Raw genomic sequence first — 15,291 nt, forward strand, 5'->3', positions numbered from 1 at the left:
CTGCTTATTCATTCACTGATTCACCCATCGAGCTTCCTGTGAGCATCTAGAATGTGTGGAGCATTATATATTGACGGGGATTTAATACTAAAGAAGGAGAGTGTGCTGTGCTATAAGGGTTAATTCCAGCAGATGCCAAATTGGCCTGAAATTTTTTACTGAAATAAGAGACACATCTGCATGGCACTGATCCAGGTATGCCATGAAATGCTCAAGGTATGAAATGCACTGATTAATGGTTTGCTTTGTATCCATGGGTCCACGGTGACTTTTGAAGTGGCTTATCCCAGTGTGTCAGCATTGTTTATTGATAACAATGAGACTGACTGTATCTGGTCTCAGTGAGACCTCATAGAGACCTCTGCTATTGAGGCCGGTTACATAGCAAGATCTATATGATTAACAAGGTACAAGGTAGTTCTAGAATCCTTTTGTACTTCCTGGTTCCAAAATGTTCCACGCACACATGAGTGATTTCTGATCTAAGAAATAAGTCCTGCCATGGCACTGTGGAAAGAGGACAATTGGAGCCAATGCCAGGTGTCTTTTGGATAACTTGCTGTGGGGTCGCTTTTGGCTACGAGGTTATGCTCACTTGATGCTTTTGCTATGCTGTGTCCCTTTAGGCAACAACCATAGATTTGTAAGCATTGTTATTTGGGGTCCTGTGAGTGCCCTTTAACAAGCACTAACTGCTGCCATTAGTTCGGTTGGTATCAGAAGGGGGATTATAAGTCCAGTCCCTGATTCATTTTTAACTAAAAATATGGCTAAGGCATTACTGAGATAGAAAAACTCTGGTTCTGCTAAAGGGGGTGGAGATGAATCATTGATGCCAGATGGTGGCCAAGTCACCCTTGATTTGAATTAGCACGTTTTCAAAGCAGTTATTGGTAATAAACCTTCCAGTGGAATCTGAAAATGATAAAACCTAAGCCTCAGATCTAGCAAAGTGGATTAGCAGGAAACTTCAGGCAGGTCCTCAAAAAATCTGTTCCATGGTGGCTGCGTTCAATGTTAGCAAAAATAAAAGCTCAGAATCTCCTTTCGTTGGGCTTAACCCTCTCTGGCCAGGAGATGGCGCTTCAACCAAAGGAACCTGGGGCAGATATACCTGCTAAATTAACTATATCTGTGAGACCAATTAACTAAAAAGGTGATTCAGGTGGGACAAATTGACCATGGAGGACAAGAAAACACAAAAATAAAGGATTCTTGAGTGAAAAGAATTGTGACTGCAGTGTACTAAAAAAAAGTTCCCTGATGAGCCCTTGTGGAAACGGCTACTGAGAATTTTAGACCCAGGGGCAAAGCCCCCCTCCTAGAACACAGCTAAGTGGAGGAGAATGTTTGCTAGCCCCTGAGCAAACGTTTGGGCTTACCTTGGATCTTTGAATCGCTGCTACCTTTGCGGAGATGGTTTGTGCAGCAGCCACTTCTTGACCAGGCTGGATGGAGGAAGCGATGTGTCACGCATATCCCGATAGGTGGGAGCTCCTGGTTGTGGTGTGTGCCATACACGTTGATGGTTTCTTTCTTTTTTTTTTTTTTAATGTTTATTTTTGAGAGAGAGAGAGACAGGAGAGGGAGAGAGCAGGGGAAGGGCAGAGAGAGAGGGAGACACAGAATCCAAAGCAGGCTCCAGGCTCTGAGCTGTCAGCCGAGAGCCCGACATTGGCTGCAACTCACAAACCGTGAGGTCATGACCTGAGTCGAAGTCGGATGCTTAAACAATGAGCCACCCAGGCGCCCCACTTTGATTATTTTTTAATAAAATATTTATCACTATGACTAGAAATTCTGTTATTTGTATTAAACAGAATCTTTTTCTGAGTATGTGGCTCATGCTGTTGTGAAAATGTTTTACCTCTTACCTTTGTCAGTTTATAATGAGAAAACTTCCTTTTACCCTATGTAGCTCAGAGAGCAACTTGATGTATTATCTCAAACACAATAAATATGCTCCTGAAGGCAAAAAAAGAAAAGGGGGTTATTGCAGCTTTATTTTTGATAGTGGGACATTGGAGAAAATTGTAAGTTCTTTCTCTGTTTCCTTGAAATGTATGTGCTGGTGGTGGGACATTGGAGACAATTTGGGTTAGTTATGAAATCTATTTTAGGAAGATAAAGGCTAAGCTGTTATAGAAGAGATCTTCAAATGCAGTGCCTCAGACAAAATAAAAGATTATTTTTCTCTTAAGTCCAGAGACGTATGGGTGGTCCCAAATGAAAGGCACCAGTTCCTTATATATTGTTGCTTTGTTATTTCCTGGGAACTTGGTCAATCACCATTCAATCCTCATCCATGGCAAAGAGTGATCATCCGTCCTCAGTACTGCCCTTTTCTTCTACCTTTCAGTAATAGAACTTTCCCATGTTTTAGATACATGACTGTTCATATAATGCAGAGACCACATTTTCCAGCTCAATGTGACCAAAGCTGGAGAGCAGTCAAGGAGCTGATAATTATTGAAACTGGATGATGGATACAGAAAGGTCAATAAACTGTTCTTTCTACTTCTCTATATGTTTAAACTTGTTTACAATAAAAAGGTTTTGCCACAATTAAAATTTGTCTTAAAGTTTTTAATCTATTTGGATTTTATTTGAATTACAGTAAATAAAACAATTTTGGATGACATGATGAATCCTTATTTTCTTCTTTTATCATTAAAATATCTTTGGGGTGCCTGGGTGGCGCAGTCGGTTAAGCGTCCGACTTCAGCCAGGTCACGATCTCGCGGTCCGTGAGTTCGAGCCCCGCGTCAGGCTCTGGGCGGATGGCTCGGAGCCTGGAGCCTGTTTCCGATTCTGTGTCTCCCTCTCTCTCTGCCCCCCCCCCCCCGTTCATGCTCTGTCTCTCTCTGTCCCAAAAATAAATAAAAACGTTGAAAAAAAATTTAAAATATCTTTAATATCTTTCATTTTCAATATATCTTCAGTATCTTTTTCATTTTCTATCTTTTATCATAATCTTATTTGTATAATCATAAATATGATTTAAAACATAATGAAATGAGAAGGAAGGAAAGACGAAGGGAGGCAGACAGGAAATTCCAAGTTTTTGCACTAGGAATCCTTAGAATTCCTTATTTTATCTGTAGACATTATTGGCCACCCTAGGTCTCATCGTGTATGATGCAACCCACTGAAACAAGAGTAATTCAGAGGAAGAATAGTTGGCCCAGGAGAACTCATTCACATTCAGAGCAGGCCTCCTACTTAAGGGCCTCTCCAGGGAGCTCTGTCACTCTCCAAAGTCTAGAGTCAAGATCAAGTCCCTCTGGCCATTGTTATATGGGAAGCAGAGTTAAGAAGGCTTCCCCTTGGACAGAAGACTATAGGAATGTTTCCTTGCTAGGAAGTTCCACTCCTGAATCTTCTAAAGGAAGGACAAAGTTGAGGGAAGCCCACAGAAGCCCTAGCCATATCTGGGGCTTTTGCTCTTGTGTTGGAAGGATGCCATTCAGTATCACCCATTGAGAGCATCACTTTTTGGCCTAGGGTGCCCAGGTAAAGACAAATCTCCTTCTCATTCATATACATCTTCTCCTAAAACTACCCACTCTGGGAACCTGTGAGTGTCAAACCATGAACAGAGAGATCAGATCCTCACTTATCACCTTCCTGAGTTATCCATCAAAGAGAAAGGTGAAGGTGACAAGTATAACTTGTTCTGGTCTAGACCAAACCCTATCACTGTACATTTTACCAGGTGTTCTTGTTCTCAGTGTTCTTGCATTCTCTCTCTCTCTCTCTCTCTCTCTCTCTCTCTCACTCTCATTGGCATTTACCATCCCTGTGATGCACAGAAGATGGTCCAAGATTGATTTGGCTTTATCCAAATCTCCTGGTACCAACTCAGAGAGTAGCACAGTCTTCATGGACTTACATGCTAAGTACTGAGATTACAGAACAAACAGTAGACAATATGGATTCACAGAAACCCTGGAATGGGAAGACCTTGGAGTAGCTGATGTGCACAACCCTCACCTCCATTTTGAGGGCTTCCTCCTGCCTGGCTTCCATAAAATCAGAACATTTGTGTGCCACTTCTGCTTGGGTTGACACAAGGGAAGAAAGGATTTTTATTTAGTACCAGTAATACCCAAGGAAGTTGTCCTTTAATCTTTAGAATTGCTTTTTTAAAAACTTTTTGTTTATTTATTTCTGAGAGAGAGAGAGAGAGCATGAGTGGGTGAGGGGCAGGAAGAGAGGGAGACACAGAATCAAAAGCAGGCTCCAGGCTCTGAGCTGTCAGCACAGAGCCCAACATGGGGCTCAAACTCACAAACTGCAAGATCATGACCTGAGCCGGTTGGGCACTTAACCAACTGAGCCACCCAGGCACCTCTAGAATTGCTTTTTTTTTTAATCTTTAGAATTTCTTTATTTTTTTAAAAAAATTGTTTTTATGTTTATTCATTTTTGAAAGACAGAGACAGAGCACAAGCAGGGGTGGGGCAGAGAGAGAGGAGGACACAGAATCTGAAGCAGGCTCCAGGCTCTGAGCTGTCGGAACAGAGCCTGATGCAGGGCTCAAACTCACGAACCGCGAGATCATGACCCGAGCCGAAGTCGGATGTTCAACCAACTGAGCCACCCAGGTGCCCCAAAATCTTTAGAATTTCTAAGCTGGAATGGACACTAGAAACCATCTAGTTTTCCAAGATTTTTAAAATGTTTATTTATTTTTGAGAGAGAGAGAGAGCAGGGGAGGGGCAGAGAGAGAAAGAGAGACAGAATCTCAAGCAGGCTCCACACTGTCAGGACAGAGTATGGGGCTCAAACTCATGAACCATGAGATCATGACCTGAGCTGAAATCAAGAGTCAGACATTTAGCCAACTAAGCCAAACAGGTACCCCCCGCCCAGATTTTTTTTTAATAAGAAACTCAAGTGACTTACTCATGAACTTACTGGGGCAGAGAAAGGTCTTGCACCATCATTAGGTATCACAATATCCCTATCAATCACTCATTCATCATGATCTTTCAGCCACATAGTCAGTCCAAATGTTCATCACTTATTCACTGTGCTGATCAGAGCCTTCCTGTGGTTTGAGTTCATTTCCTTCTGGAACTGGAGAATAGTACTTCTCAATGCTCTGGAGTCCATTCCCAACTGCCTTCCTTTCTTTCTCCAGTCTGGATGATCTCTGTTCTCTTCTCTTTCCTTTCTAGGTCTGATTGTCTATGCTCTTCTTTTCTACCTTCTCCACCTTGGCCAATAGCTTCCTGCCCTGAGCCAGGAAGGGCTGATGAGCCGTGAAGCTTTACTCCCAATGCCTCATCCCCAGGCATGCTCTAAGTCTGATAACTCATTTGATCATTCTTCTCCATTCTTGCCCCTCTGAAGGGGAACTTAAATGCTCCATGGAAGTTGGTAACAACATAACCACAGTCACTACATCTGTTCTCTTAGGACTATCCAACAACCCTCCTATCCAGGCCCTGCTCTTTGTGCTCTTCCTGGGGATTTACCTTCTGACCCTGATGGGAAACCTGACGATGCTACTGGTGATCAGGACCGATTCCCGCCTCCACACGCCCATGTACTTCTTCCTGAGTAACCTGTCCTTTCTGGATGCTTTCTATTCCTCAATCATTGTACCTACACTTTTAGAGAACCTTCTTTCCAAATGGAAGAATATATCCCCCCTTGAGTGTTTTACTCAGATCTCCTTGGTCATATTTTCTGGGGCCACTGAAGCTTGCCTCCTTTCAGTCATGGCCTATGACTGGTTCCACGCTGTATGCCACCCACTGTTGTATGTGGTGGCCATGAACAGGAATGTATGTACTGGCCTGGTGGGAGCATCCTGGGCCATAGGAGTGGGGACAGGCCTGGTTAACAGCATCCTTCTGGATCAGCAGCATTTCTGTGGCCCCAATCTTGTCCACAGTTTTGCCTGCGAGCTTCCCCCAGTCCTCCTGTTGGCCTGTTCTGACCCTTACATTAGCATTGCCTTCATCCTGACCACCATGGTGGTCCTGGGCTTTGGCACCCTTGTCCTATTTCTGGGCTCCTACACCTGTATCATCATGACAGCCCTGGGGATCAACTCTGCCACGGGTCAGAGGAAGATCTTTTCCACCTGCTTTTCTCATTTTCTTGTGGTCACCATCTTTTATGGTTCAAGAGTTTTCAGGTATATCATACTGTATCTCCTAAATGTAAATGTAGGGTATCCCTTGCCCTAAAGTGGCTTTGGTCTGTAGAACAGGGCATTGCAAAGGAGCAGGAAAATTACTATACTGGAATTCAGAAGGCCTAGGTTCTAGTTCTGGTTCTGCTGTGGACTAGCTGTGTGAATTATAAAAAAATCCATTTTCTTTCTCAGGTCTCAATTGTCTAAGTCTGAAAGATGAGTTTATACAAGGACTAGAGACTTTCCTACTTTCACTAACCTGTGATTAATAGTTCTCAAAAGGAAATCAGACAGCCCTTGGTAGGTCATTATTCAGCGCTAGGCAAAAAAATAAATAAATAAAACATACAATTCTTGAAACAGATGACATCTTTCTTTCCTACTGGAAGATGATGTCTCTGAGCTGCTTTTACATGGCTCAAGCTCAATTTTAGTATGTAGAGAAAAGAAATATTATTAACCTCACTTTCAGGTAAGGAACCTGAGTTTCAAGAGTAACCAGGTGACTTCTCAAATGTTCCAGAACAAGTTAGTAATGGAGCCATAATATAAACCAAGTCCCACTGATTTCAAACCTCATGCTCTTTCCTACCATGCTTCTCTCACACATAAACAGCTCTAGCTGACAAGTCCTCACCTACTAGGAGCAGAATAATTAATGGTCCATGGTATCCACTGAACTGGAGATGGATTTGTACAAATTGCTCCATATTTTCTCACCTGCTTGTTACTTGGAGAGAAGGCAAGGGTGGAAAAGGATGATAAGGAATAGTCAAGAAGAGCTCACCTGAGACTGTGGGAAAATCTCTTTATCTCTCTCTGCCTGTTTTTCCTCATATGCCATAAGGAGACAATAAGATTTCTCCTACCTACTTCACAGAAATGTTAGGAGGGATAGATGAAGAATAATGACAGTAAAATGAATATCTTTTTAAATCAAGCACACCAGAACCCACAAAGAACATTCCAATGGTGATGGCACTCTAGCACACACACAAAAAAATTAATGTTTCTTTGGGAAATACTCCCAGTGACACTTAATAAAATGCACCCCAAGATTTATTCTTATTATTTTAGATTAATATCTTGTGCTTAGCACATTTTTATTTTCCACGCTTGGCTTCTTTACTAAGCCAAAGAAAAATGCACCTAAAAGGACAAATGTTTGTTCCAATAAGCATTATATAAAATAATGTGCCATGGGGCACCTGGATGGCTCAGTCGGTTGAGCAAAGGACTTCAGCTCAGGTCATGATCTCACAGCTTGTGAGTTCGAGCCCCACATCGGGCTCTGTGCTGACAGCTCAGAGCCTGGAGCCTGCTTTGGATTCTGTGTCTCCCTCTCTCTGCCCCTAACCCACTTGCATTCTGTCTCTGTCTCTCTCAAAAATAAATAAACATTGATCTTGAGGTTTCCGGAAGATGGCGGCGTAGGAGGACGCTGGGCTCACCGCGCGTCCTGCTGATCACTTAGATTCCACCCACACCTGCCTAAATAACCCAGAAAACCGCCAGAGGATTAGAACGGAGTCGCCAGAGCCAAGCGCAGACGAGAGGGCCACGGAAGAGGGTAGGAAGGGCGGCGAGGCGGTGCGCGCTCCACGGACTGGCGGGAGGGAGCCGGGGCGGAGGGGCGGCTCGCCGGCCAAGCAGAGTCCCTGAGTCAGGCTTGCAAAAGCGGAGGGGCCTGACGGACTGTGTTCCGACAGCAAGCGCGACTTAGCGTCTGGGAGGTCATAAGGTAACAGCTCTGCTCGGAAGCGGGAAGGCTGGAGGACAAAGGGAGGGAGAGCTGCTGAGCCCCCGGACGACAGAGCTCAGTTTGGTGGGGAACAAAGGCGCTCGCCAGCGCCATCTCCCCCGCCCATCCCCAGCCAAAATCCCAAAGAGAACCAGTTCCTGCCAGGGAACTTGCTCGCTCCGCGCAAACACCAAACTCTGCGCTTCTGCGGAGCCAAACCTCCGGCAGCGGATCTGACTCCCTCCTGCTGCCACAGGGCCCCTCCTGAAGTGGATCACCTAAGGAGAAGCGAGCTAAGCCTGCCCCCCCTGCCGCCGTGCACCTTGCTTTCCCACCCCAGCTAATACGCCAGATCCCCAGCATCACAAGCCTGGCAGTGTGCAAGTAGCCCAGACGGGCCACGCCACCCCACAGTGAATCCCGCCCCTAGGAGAGGGGAAGAGAAGGCACACACCAGTCTGACTGTGGCCCCAGCGGTGGGCTGGGGGCAGACATCAGGTCGGACTGCGGCCCCGCCCACCAACTCAAGTTATTCAAGACAGCACAGGGGAAGTGCCCTGCAGGCCCTCACCACACCAGGGACTATCCAAAATGACCAAGCGGAAGAATTCCCCTCAGAAGAATCTCCAGGAAATAACAACAGCTAATGAGCTGATCAAAAAGGATTTAAATAATATAACAGAAAGTGAATTTAGAATAATAGTCATAAAATTAATCGCTGGGCTGGAAAACAGTATACAGGACAGCAGAGAATCTCTTGCTACAGAGATCAAGGGACTAAGGAGCAGTCACGAGGAGCTGAAAAACGCTTTAAACGAAATGCATAACAAAATGGAAACCACCACGGCTCGGATTGAAGAGGCAGAGGAGAGAATAGGTGAACTAGAAGATAAAGTTATGGAAAAAGAGGAAGCTGAGAAAAAGAGAGATAAAAAAATCCAGGAGTATGAGGGGAAAATTAGAGAACTAAGTGATACACTAAAAAGAAATAATATACGCATAATTGGTATCCCAGAGGAGGAAGAGAGAGGGAAAGGTACTGAAGGTGTACTTGAAGAAATCATAGCTGAGAACTTCCCTGAACTGGGGACGGAAAAAGGCATTGAAATCCAAGAGGCACAGAGAACTCCCTTCAGACGTAACTTGAATCGATCTTCTGCACGACATATCATAGTGAAACTGGCAAAATACAAGGATAAAGAGAAAATTCTGAAAGCAGCAAGGGGTAAACGTGCCCTCACATATAAAGGGAGACCTATAAGACTCGTGACTGATCTCTCTTTTGAAACTTGGCAGGCCAGAAAGAATTGGCACGAGATTTTCAGTGTGCTAGACAGAAAAAATATGCAGCCGAGAATCCTTTATCCAGCAAGTCTGTCATTTAGAATAGAAGGAGAGATAAAGGTCTTCCCAAACAAACAAAAACTGAAGGAATTTGTCACCACTAAACCAGCCCTACAAGAGATCCTAAGGGGGACCCTGTGAGACAAAGTACCAGAGACATCACTACAAGCATAAAATATACAGACATCACAATGACTCTAAACCCATATCTTTCTATAATAACACTGAATGTAAATGGATTAAATGCGCCAACCAAAAGACATAGGGTATCAGAATGGATAAAAAAACAAGACCCATCTATTTGCTGTCTACAAGAGACTCATTTTAGACCTGAGGACACCTTTAGATTGAGAGTGAGGGGTTGGAGAACTATTTATCATGCTACTGGAAGCCAAAAGAAAGCTGGAGTAGCCATACTTATATCAGACAAACTAGACTTTAAATTAAAGACGGTAACAAGAGATGAAGAAGGACATTATATAATAGTTACAGGGTCTATCCATCAGGAAGAGCTAACAATTATAAATGTCTATGCGCCGAATACCGGAGCCCCCAAATATATAAAACAATTACTCATAAACAGAAGCAACCTTATTGATAAGAATGTGGTAATTGCAGGGGACTTTAACACCCCACTTACAGAAATGGATAGATCATCTAGACACACGGTCAATAAAGAAACAAGGGCCCTGAATGAGACATTGGATCAGATGGACTTGACAGATCTATTTAGAACTCTGCATCCCAAAGCAACAGAATATACTTTCTTCTCGAGTGCACATGGAACATTCTCCAAGATAGATCATATACTGGGTCACAAAACAGCCCTTCATAAGTTTACAAGAATTGAAATTATACCATGCATACTTTCAGACCACAATGCTATGAAGCTTGAAATCAACCACAGGAAAAAGTCTGGAAAACCTCCAAAAGCATGGAGGTTAAAGAACACCCTACTAACGAATGAGTGGGTCAACCAGGCAATTAGAGAAGAAATTAAACAATATATGGAAACAAACGAAAATGAAAATACAACAATCCAAACGCTTTGGGACGCAGCAAAGGCAGTCCTGAGAGGAAAATACATTGCAATCCAGGCCTATCTCAAGAAACAAGAAAAATCCCAAATACAAAATCTAACAGCACACCTAAAGGAAATAGAAGCAGAACAGCAAAGGCAGCCTAAACCCAGCAGAAGAAGAGAAATAATAAAGATCAGAGCAGAAATAAACAATATAGAATCTAAAAAAACTGTAGAGCAGATCAACGAAACCAAGAGTTGGTTTTTTGAAAAAATAAACAAAATTGACAAACCTCTAGCCAGGCTTCTCAAAAAGAAAAGGGAGATGACCCAAATAGATAAAATCATGAATGAAAATGGAATTATTATAACCAATCCCTCAGAGATACAAACAATTATCAGGGAATACTATGAAAAATTATATGCCAACAAATTGGACAACCTGGAAGAAATGGACAAATTCCTGAACACCCACACTCTTCCAAAACTCAGTCAGGAGGAAATAGAAAGCTTGAACAGACCCATAACCAGCGAAGAAATTGAATCGGTTATCAAAAATCTCCCAACAAATAAGAGTCCAGGACCAGATGGCTTCCCAGGGGAGTTCTACCAGACGTTTAAAGCAGAGATAATACCTATCCTTCTCAAGCTATTCCAAGAAATAGAAAGGGAAGGAAAACTTCCAGACTCATTCTATGAAGCCAGTATTACTTTGATTCCTAAACCAGACAGAGACCCAGTAAAAAAAGAGAACTACAGGCCAATATCCCTGATGAATATGGATGCAAAAATTCTCAATAAGATACTAGCAAATCGAATTCAACAGCTTATAAAAAGAATTATTCACCATGATCAAGTGGGATTCATTCCTGGGATGCAGGGCTGGTTCAACATTCGCAAATCAATCAACGTGATACATCACATTAATAAAAGAAAAGAACCATATGATCCTGTCAATCGATGCAGAAAAAGCATTTGGCAAAATTCAGCATCCTTTCTTAATTAAAACACTTGAGAAAGTCGGGATAGAAGGAACATACTCAAACATCATAAAAGCCATTTATGAAAAGCCCACAGCTAACATCATCCTCAACGGGGAAAAACTGAGAGCTTTCTCCCTGAGATCAGGAACACGACAGGGATGCCCACTCTCACCGCTGTTGTTTAACATAGTGCTGGAAGTTCTAGCATCAGCAATCAGACAACAAAAGGAAATCAAAGGCAGCAAAATTGGCAAAGATGAAGTAAAGCTTTCACTTTTTGCAGATGACATGATATTATACATGGAAAATCCGATAGACTCCACCAAAAGTCTGCTAGAACTGATACATGAATTCAGCAAAGTTGCAGGATACAAAATCAATGTACAGAAATCAGTTGTACAGAAATCAAAATCAATGTACAGAAATCAATGCAATCCCAATCAAAATTGCACCAGCATTCTTCTCGAAACTAGAACAAGCAATCCTAAAATTCATTTGGAACCACAAAAGGCCCCGAATAGCCAAAGTAATTTTAAAGAAGACCAAAGCAGGAGGCATCACAATCCCAGACTTTAGCCTGTACTACAAAGCTGTAATCATCAAGACAGCATGGTATTGGCACAAAAACAGACACATAGACCAATGGAATAGAATAGAAACCCCAGAACTAGACCCACAAACGTATGGCCAACTCATCTTTGACAAAGCAGGAAAGAACATCCAATGGAAAAAAGACAGTCTCTTTAACAAATGGTGCTGGGAGAACTGGACAGCAACATGCAGAAGGTTAAAACTAGACCACTTTCTCACACCATTCACAAAAATAAACTCAAAATGGATAAAGGACCTGTATGTGAGACAGGAAACCATCAAAACCTTAGAGGAGAAAGCAGGAAAAGACCTCTCTGACCTCAGCCGTAGCAATCTCTTACTCGACACATCCCCAAAGGCAAGGGAATTAAAAGCAAAAATGAACTATTGGGACCTCATGAAGATAAAAACTTCTGCACAGCAAAGGAAACAACCAACAAAACTAAAAGGCAACCAACAGAATGGGAAAAGATATTTGCAAATGACATATCGGACAAAGGGCTAGTATCCAAAATCTATAAAGAGCTCACCAAACTCCACACCCAAAAAAACAAATAACCCAGCGAAGAAATGGGCAGAAGACATGAATAGACACTTCTCTAAAGAAGACATCCGGATGGCCAACAGGCACATGAAAAGATGTTCAGCGTCGCTCCTTATCAGGGAAATGCAAATCAAAACCACACTCAGGTATCACCTCACGCCAGTCAGAGTGGCCAAAATGAACAAATCAGGAGACTATAGATGCTGGAGAGGATGTGGAGAAACGGGAACCCTCTTGCACTGTTGGTGGGAATGCAAATTGGTGCAGCCGCTCTGGAAAGCAGTGTGGAGGTTCCTCAGAAAATTGAAAATAGACCTACCCTATGACCCAGCAATAGCACTGCTAGGAATTTATCCAAGGGATACAGGAGTACTGATGCACAGGGGCACTTGTACACCAATGTTCATAGCAGCACTCTCAACAATAGCTAAATTATGGAAAGAGCCGAAATGTCCATCAACTGATGAATGGATAAAGAAATTGTGGTTTATATACACAATGGAATACTACGTGGCAATGAGAAAAAATGAAATATGGCCTTTTGTAGCAACGTGGATGGAACTGGAGAGTGTGATGCTAAGTGAAATAAGCCATACAGAGAAAGACAGATACCATATGGTTTCACTCTTATGTGGATCCTGAGAAACTTAACAGGAACCCATGGGGGAGGGGAAGGAACAAAAAAAAAAGAGGTTAGAGTGGGAGAGAGCCAAAGCATAAGAGACTGTTAAAAACTGAGAACAAACTGAGGGTTGATGGGGGGTGGGAGGGAGGGGAGGGTGGGTGATGGGTATTGAAGAGGGCACCTTTTGGGATGAGCACTGGGTGTTGTATGGAAACCAATTTGACAATAAATTTCATACATAAAATAAAAAATAAATAAATAAATAAATAAAATAAATAAATAAATAAACATCTTAATTTTAATAAATTTAAATTTATTTAAAAAAATAAAAAATAAATAAACATTAAAAAAAATTTTTTAATAAATAAAATAAAATAAAATAAAATAATGTGCCATGATTGAAGATAATTCCCAGAGCCATAAATGTTGGGAACAATGACAGTATAATTAGAGAAGCATACACTTTTGCCAGAAACAATCCTCACAGGATGAGAACATAAATTGTATATACAGGGAAAAGAAGAGAAAAAAATCCTCATATCTTTATAATAACTATTAAGAAAAGATGTTTTGAAGCATGTGAAGTACTACAGAAATGCATGAAATTATTAGTTTTTTTCTAATCTGCAGCCCTTCATGTGCTACAGAACTTTCTTTTTCTCAGGGCAGCCCTTATAATGTTCTGCATAAGAGAACTCATGTTTGGAGGCATATGAAGGTGGAAATGATTGACTTCTCAGTGATCATATAGTTATATCTAGATGCTGCTGCCACTGATAGTCAATTCAGCTCTGAGGACCCACTTTGCAGAGACTCTGGGATGGGATGGACCATGCCTGCCAACAGTATTGTGGCCATTGTTCTGAGCTCAGTTTACTCCTCTGTGCCATTCCCTTCAAGGCACATGACTCCAGCATCTGGCTCAGCCCTGGAACAAGTGCTCTCTGTGAAGTACAGTGTGGTGACCCCATTGCTAAACCCTCTCATCTACAGTCTGAAGAACCAGGAAGTGAAAGCAGCCTTCAAGAGAGTGCTGGCCAGGAAGCCCAGGCTTACCTTCTAACCGAGTTCCACTGCCTGCTCGTAACAGGAGAAACAGTGGTGCAAAGGAAGAGGAGGCAGGAAGAACTATCACCAGCTATGTACTTTCTTCTAAAAACAGAAGCATTAGTTCCTCTAACTCCATTGTCCTCCCCCAATCAAGTGAGATGGGAAAACCCCCACAGAGCACATGACAGGGGGCCAGTCACCACTCAAGAAAATTCTGACAAAAAAAGTGTGAAGGATCCTCAAAAAATTTAGAACTACCATATGATCCAGTAATTCCACTTCTGGGTACTTATCCAAAAGGAAATTATTATACCTAGATGTCAGAGGAAAGTAGCATGGAGGATAAATTGAGATAGAAAGGGAGTCCATATTGTTGGGCACCATTCTGAGACCTCCTCACACAGAGCTCTGGGAGAGGGTGCACTCTGACAGCCCTGCCCTGAGCCTCCCCACCGCAACCTGAGCCTGGACCACTTCAGATCCCTTCTTGGTTCAGGACTTGTTCCAGGCCTAAGGAAGGAGAAGGAGTTGGAGAAACAGAACAGATTCTCAGCTGCCATCCCATCTCTCCTTCAGCTCCCAAGAATGTTCTCAGGAAGAGAACAACAGCACTTTCCTGTCATGCTTCTCTCAAATGCCAAGAGGTCAGGACTACATCAGTCAGGACTACTCCCATGCCAGCTCCCTGGCTTCCCTCTGTTCTTCTGAACTTCAAGCTAAGATACTCTCTGAAAATAAATTTGTTGTCAGTTTCCTCTAGCAAAGTCCTCTTCAGATTATGGCCTCATATATGGTACACTCACAGGTGATGTTTCCTGGTCTTCTCTGTGGCATGAAGGCCAGAGCAATGGGACTGGACACAAGTCCCAGCCTTAGCTGCATTTCTTCTTGGGCCACTTGGTGAAGCAGGTCCCTTATGTTACCAGAGCATTTGACTTCCTTAAGGGTAACTAAGGCAGGGTAATAAGTAAGAAGTCGATATGTGAGCTCTGTAGGAAGAATGGCCATCTGACCCTGTCCTCCCACACACACCCATACAAAGGAGTCACTCCTACAACCTGTAGACTTGGGTAAATCGTTTTGTCCCAAGGGGGAATAGCATGCAATACTCGTGGGAGATGCATCACATTGTGTTTAAGTTCACACTAAAGTCACATCGTGAGTACCAAGTTATTTCCTGAGAGTCTCTTTTCATTAAGTATAGGAGAGGGATGGCTTCTCCACCCCTTTCATGGTCCTAT

General features: G+C 42.8%; 1 protein-coding gene across 1 annotated transcript; it reads left to right on the forward strand.

Annotated features, from left to right (window-relative positions):
• The first annotated feature begins 5,375 nt into the window (after positions 1–5,375).
• LOC124501896 (olfactory receptor 8S1) lies at positions 5,376–14,063 on the forward strand. The gene is made up of 2 exons (XM_047066349.1): positions 5,376–6,151; positions 13,901–14,063. The coding sequence occupies exons 1-2, from the start codon at positions 5,376–5,378 to the stop codon at positions 14,061–14,063; spliced, it is 939 nt and encodes a 312-aa protein (XP_046922305.1).
• The last annotated feature ends 1,228 nt before the right edge of the window (positions 14,064–15,291 follow it).

The sequence above is a fragment of the Lynx rufus genome, unplaced genomic scaffold (genome assembly GCF_022079265.1).
Source record: "Lynx rufus isolate CCGP_SWC_20201006 ecotype Redwood Valley unplaced genomic scaffold, mLynRuf1.p SCAF_7, whole genome shotgun sequence".
NCBI classification, from domain to species: Eukaryota; Metazoa; Chordata; class Mammalia; order Carnivora; family Felidae; genus Lynx; species Lynx rufus.

Bases quoted from the DNA above. Each gene is read 5' to 3' on its own strand.
- LOC124501896 (XM_047066349.1), top strand. From the start codon at position 5,376: ATGGAAGTTGGTAACAACATAACCACAGTCACTACATCTGTTCTCTTA. The intron at 6,152-13,900 runs GTATATCATACT...ATTCCCTTCAAG, and splicing joins TATGGTTCAAGAGTTTTCAG to GCACATGACTCCAGCATCTG.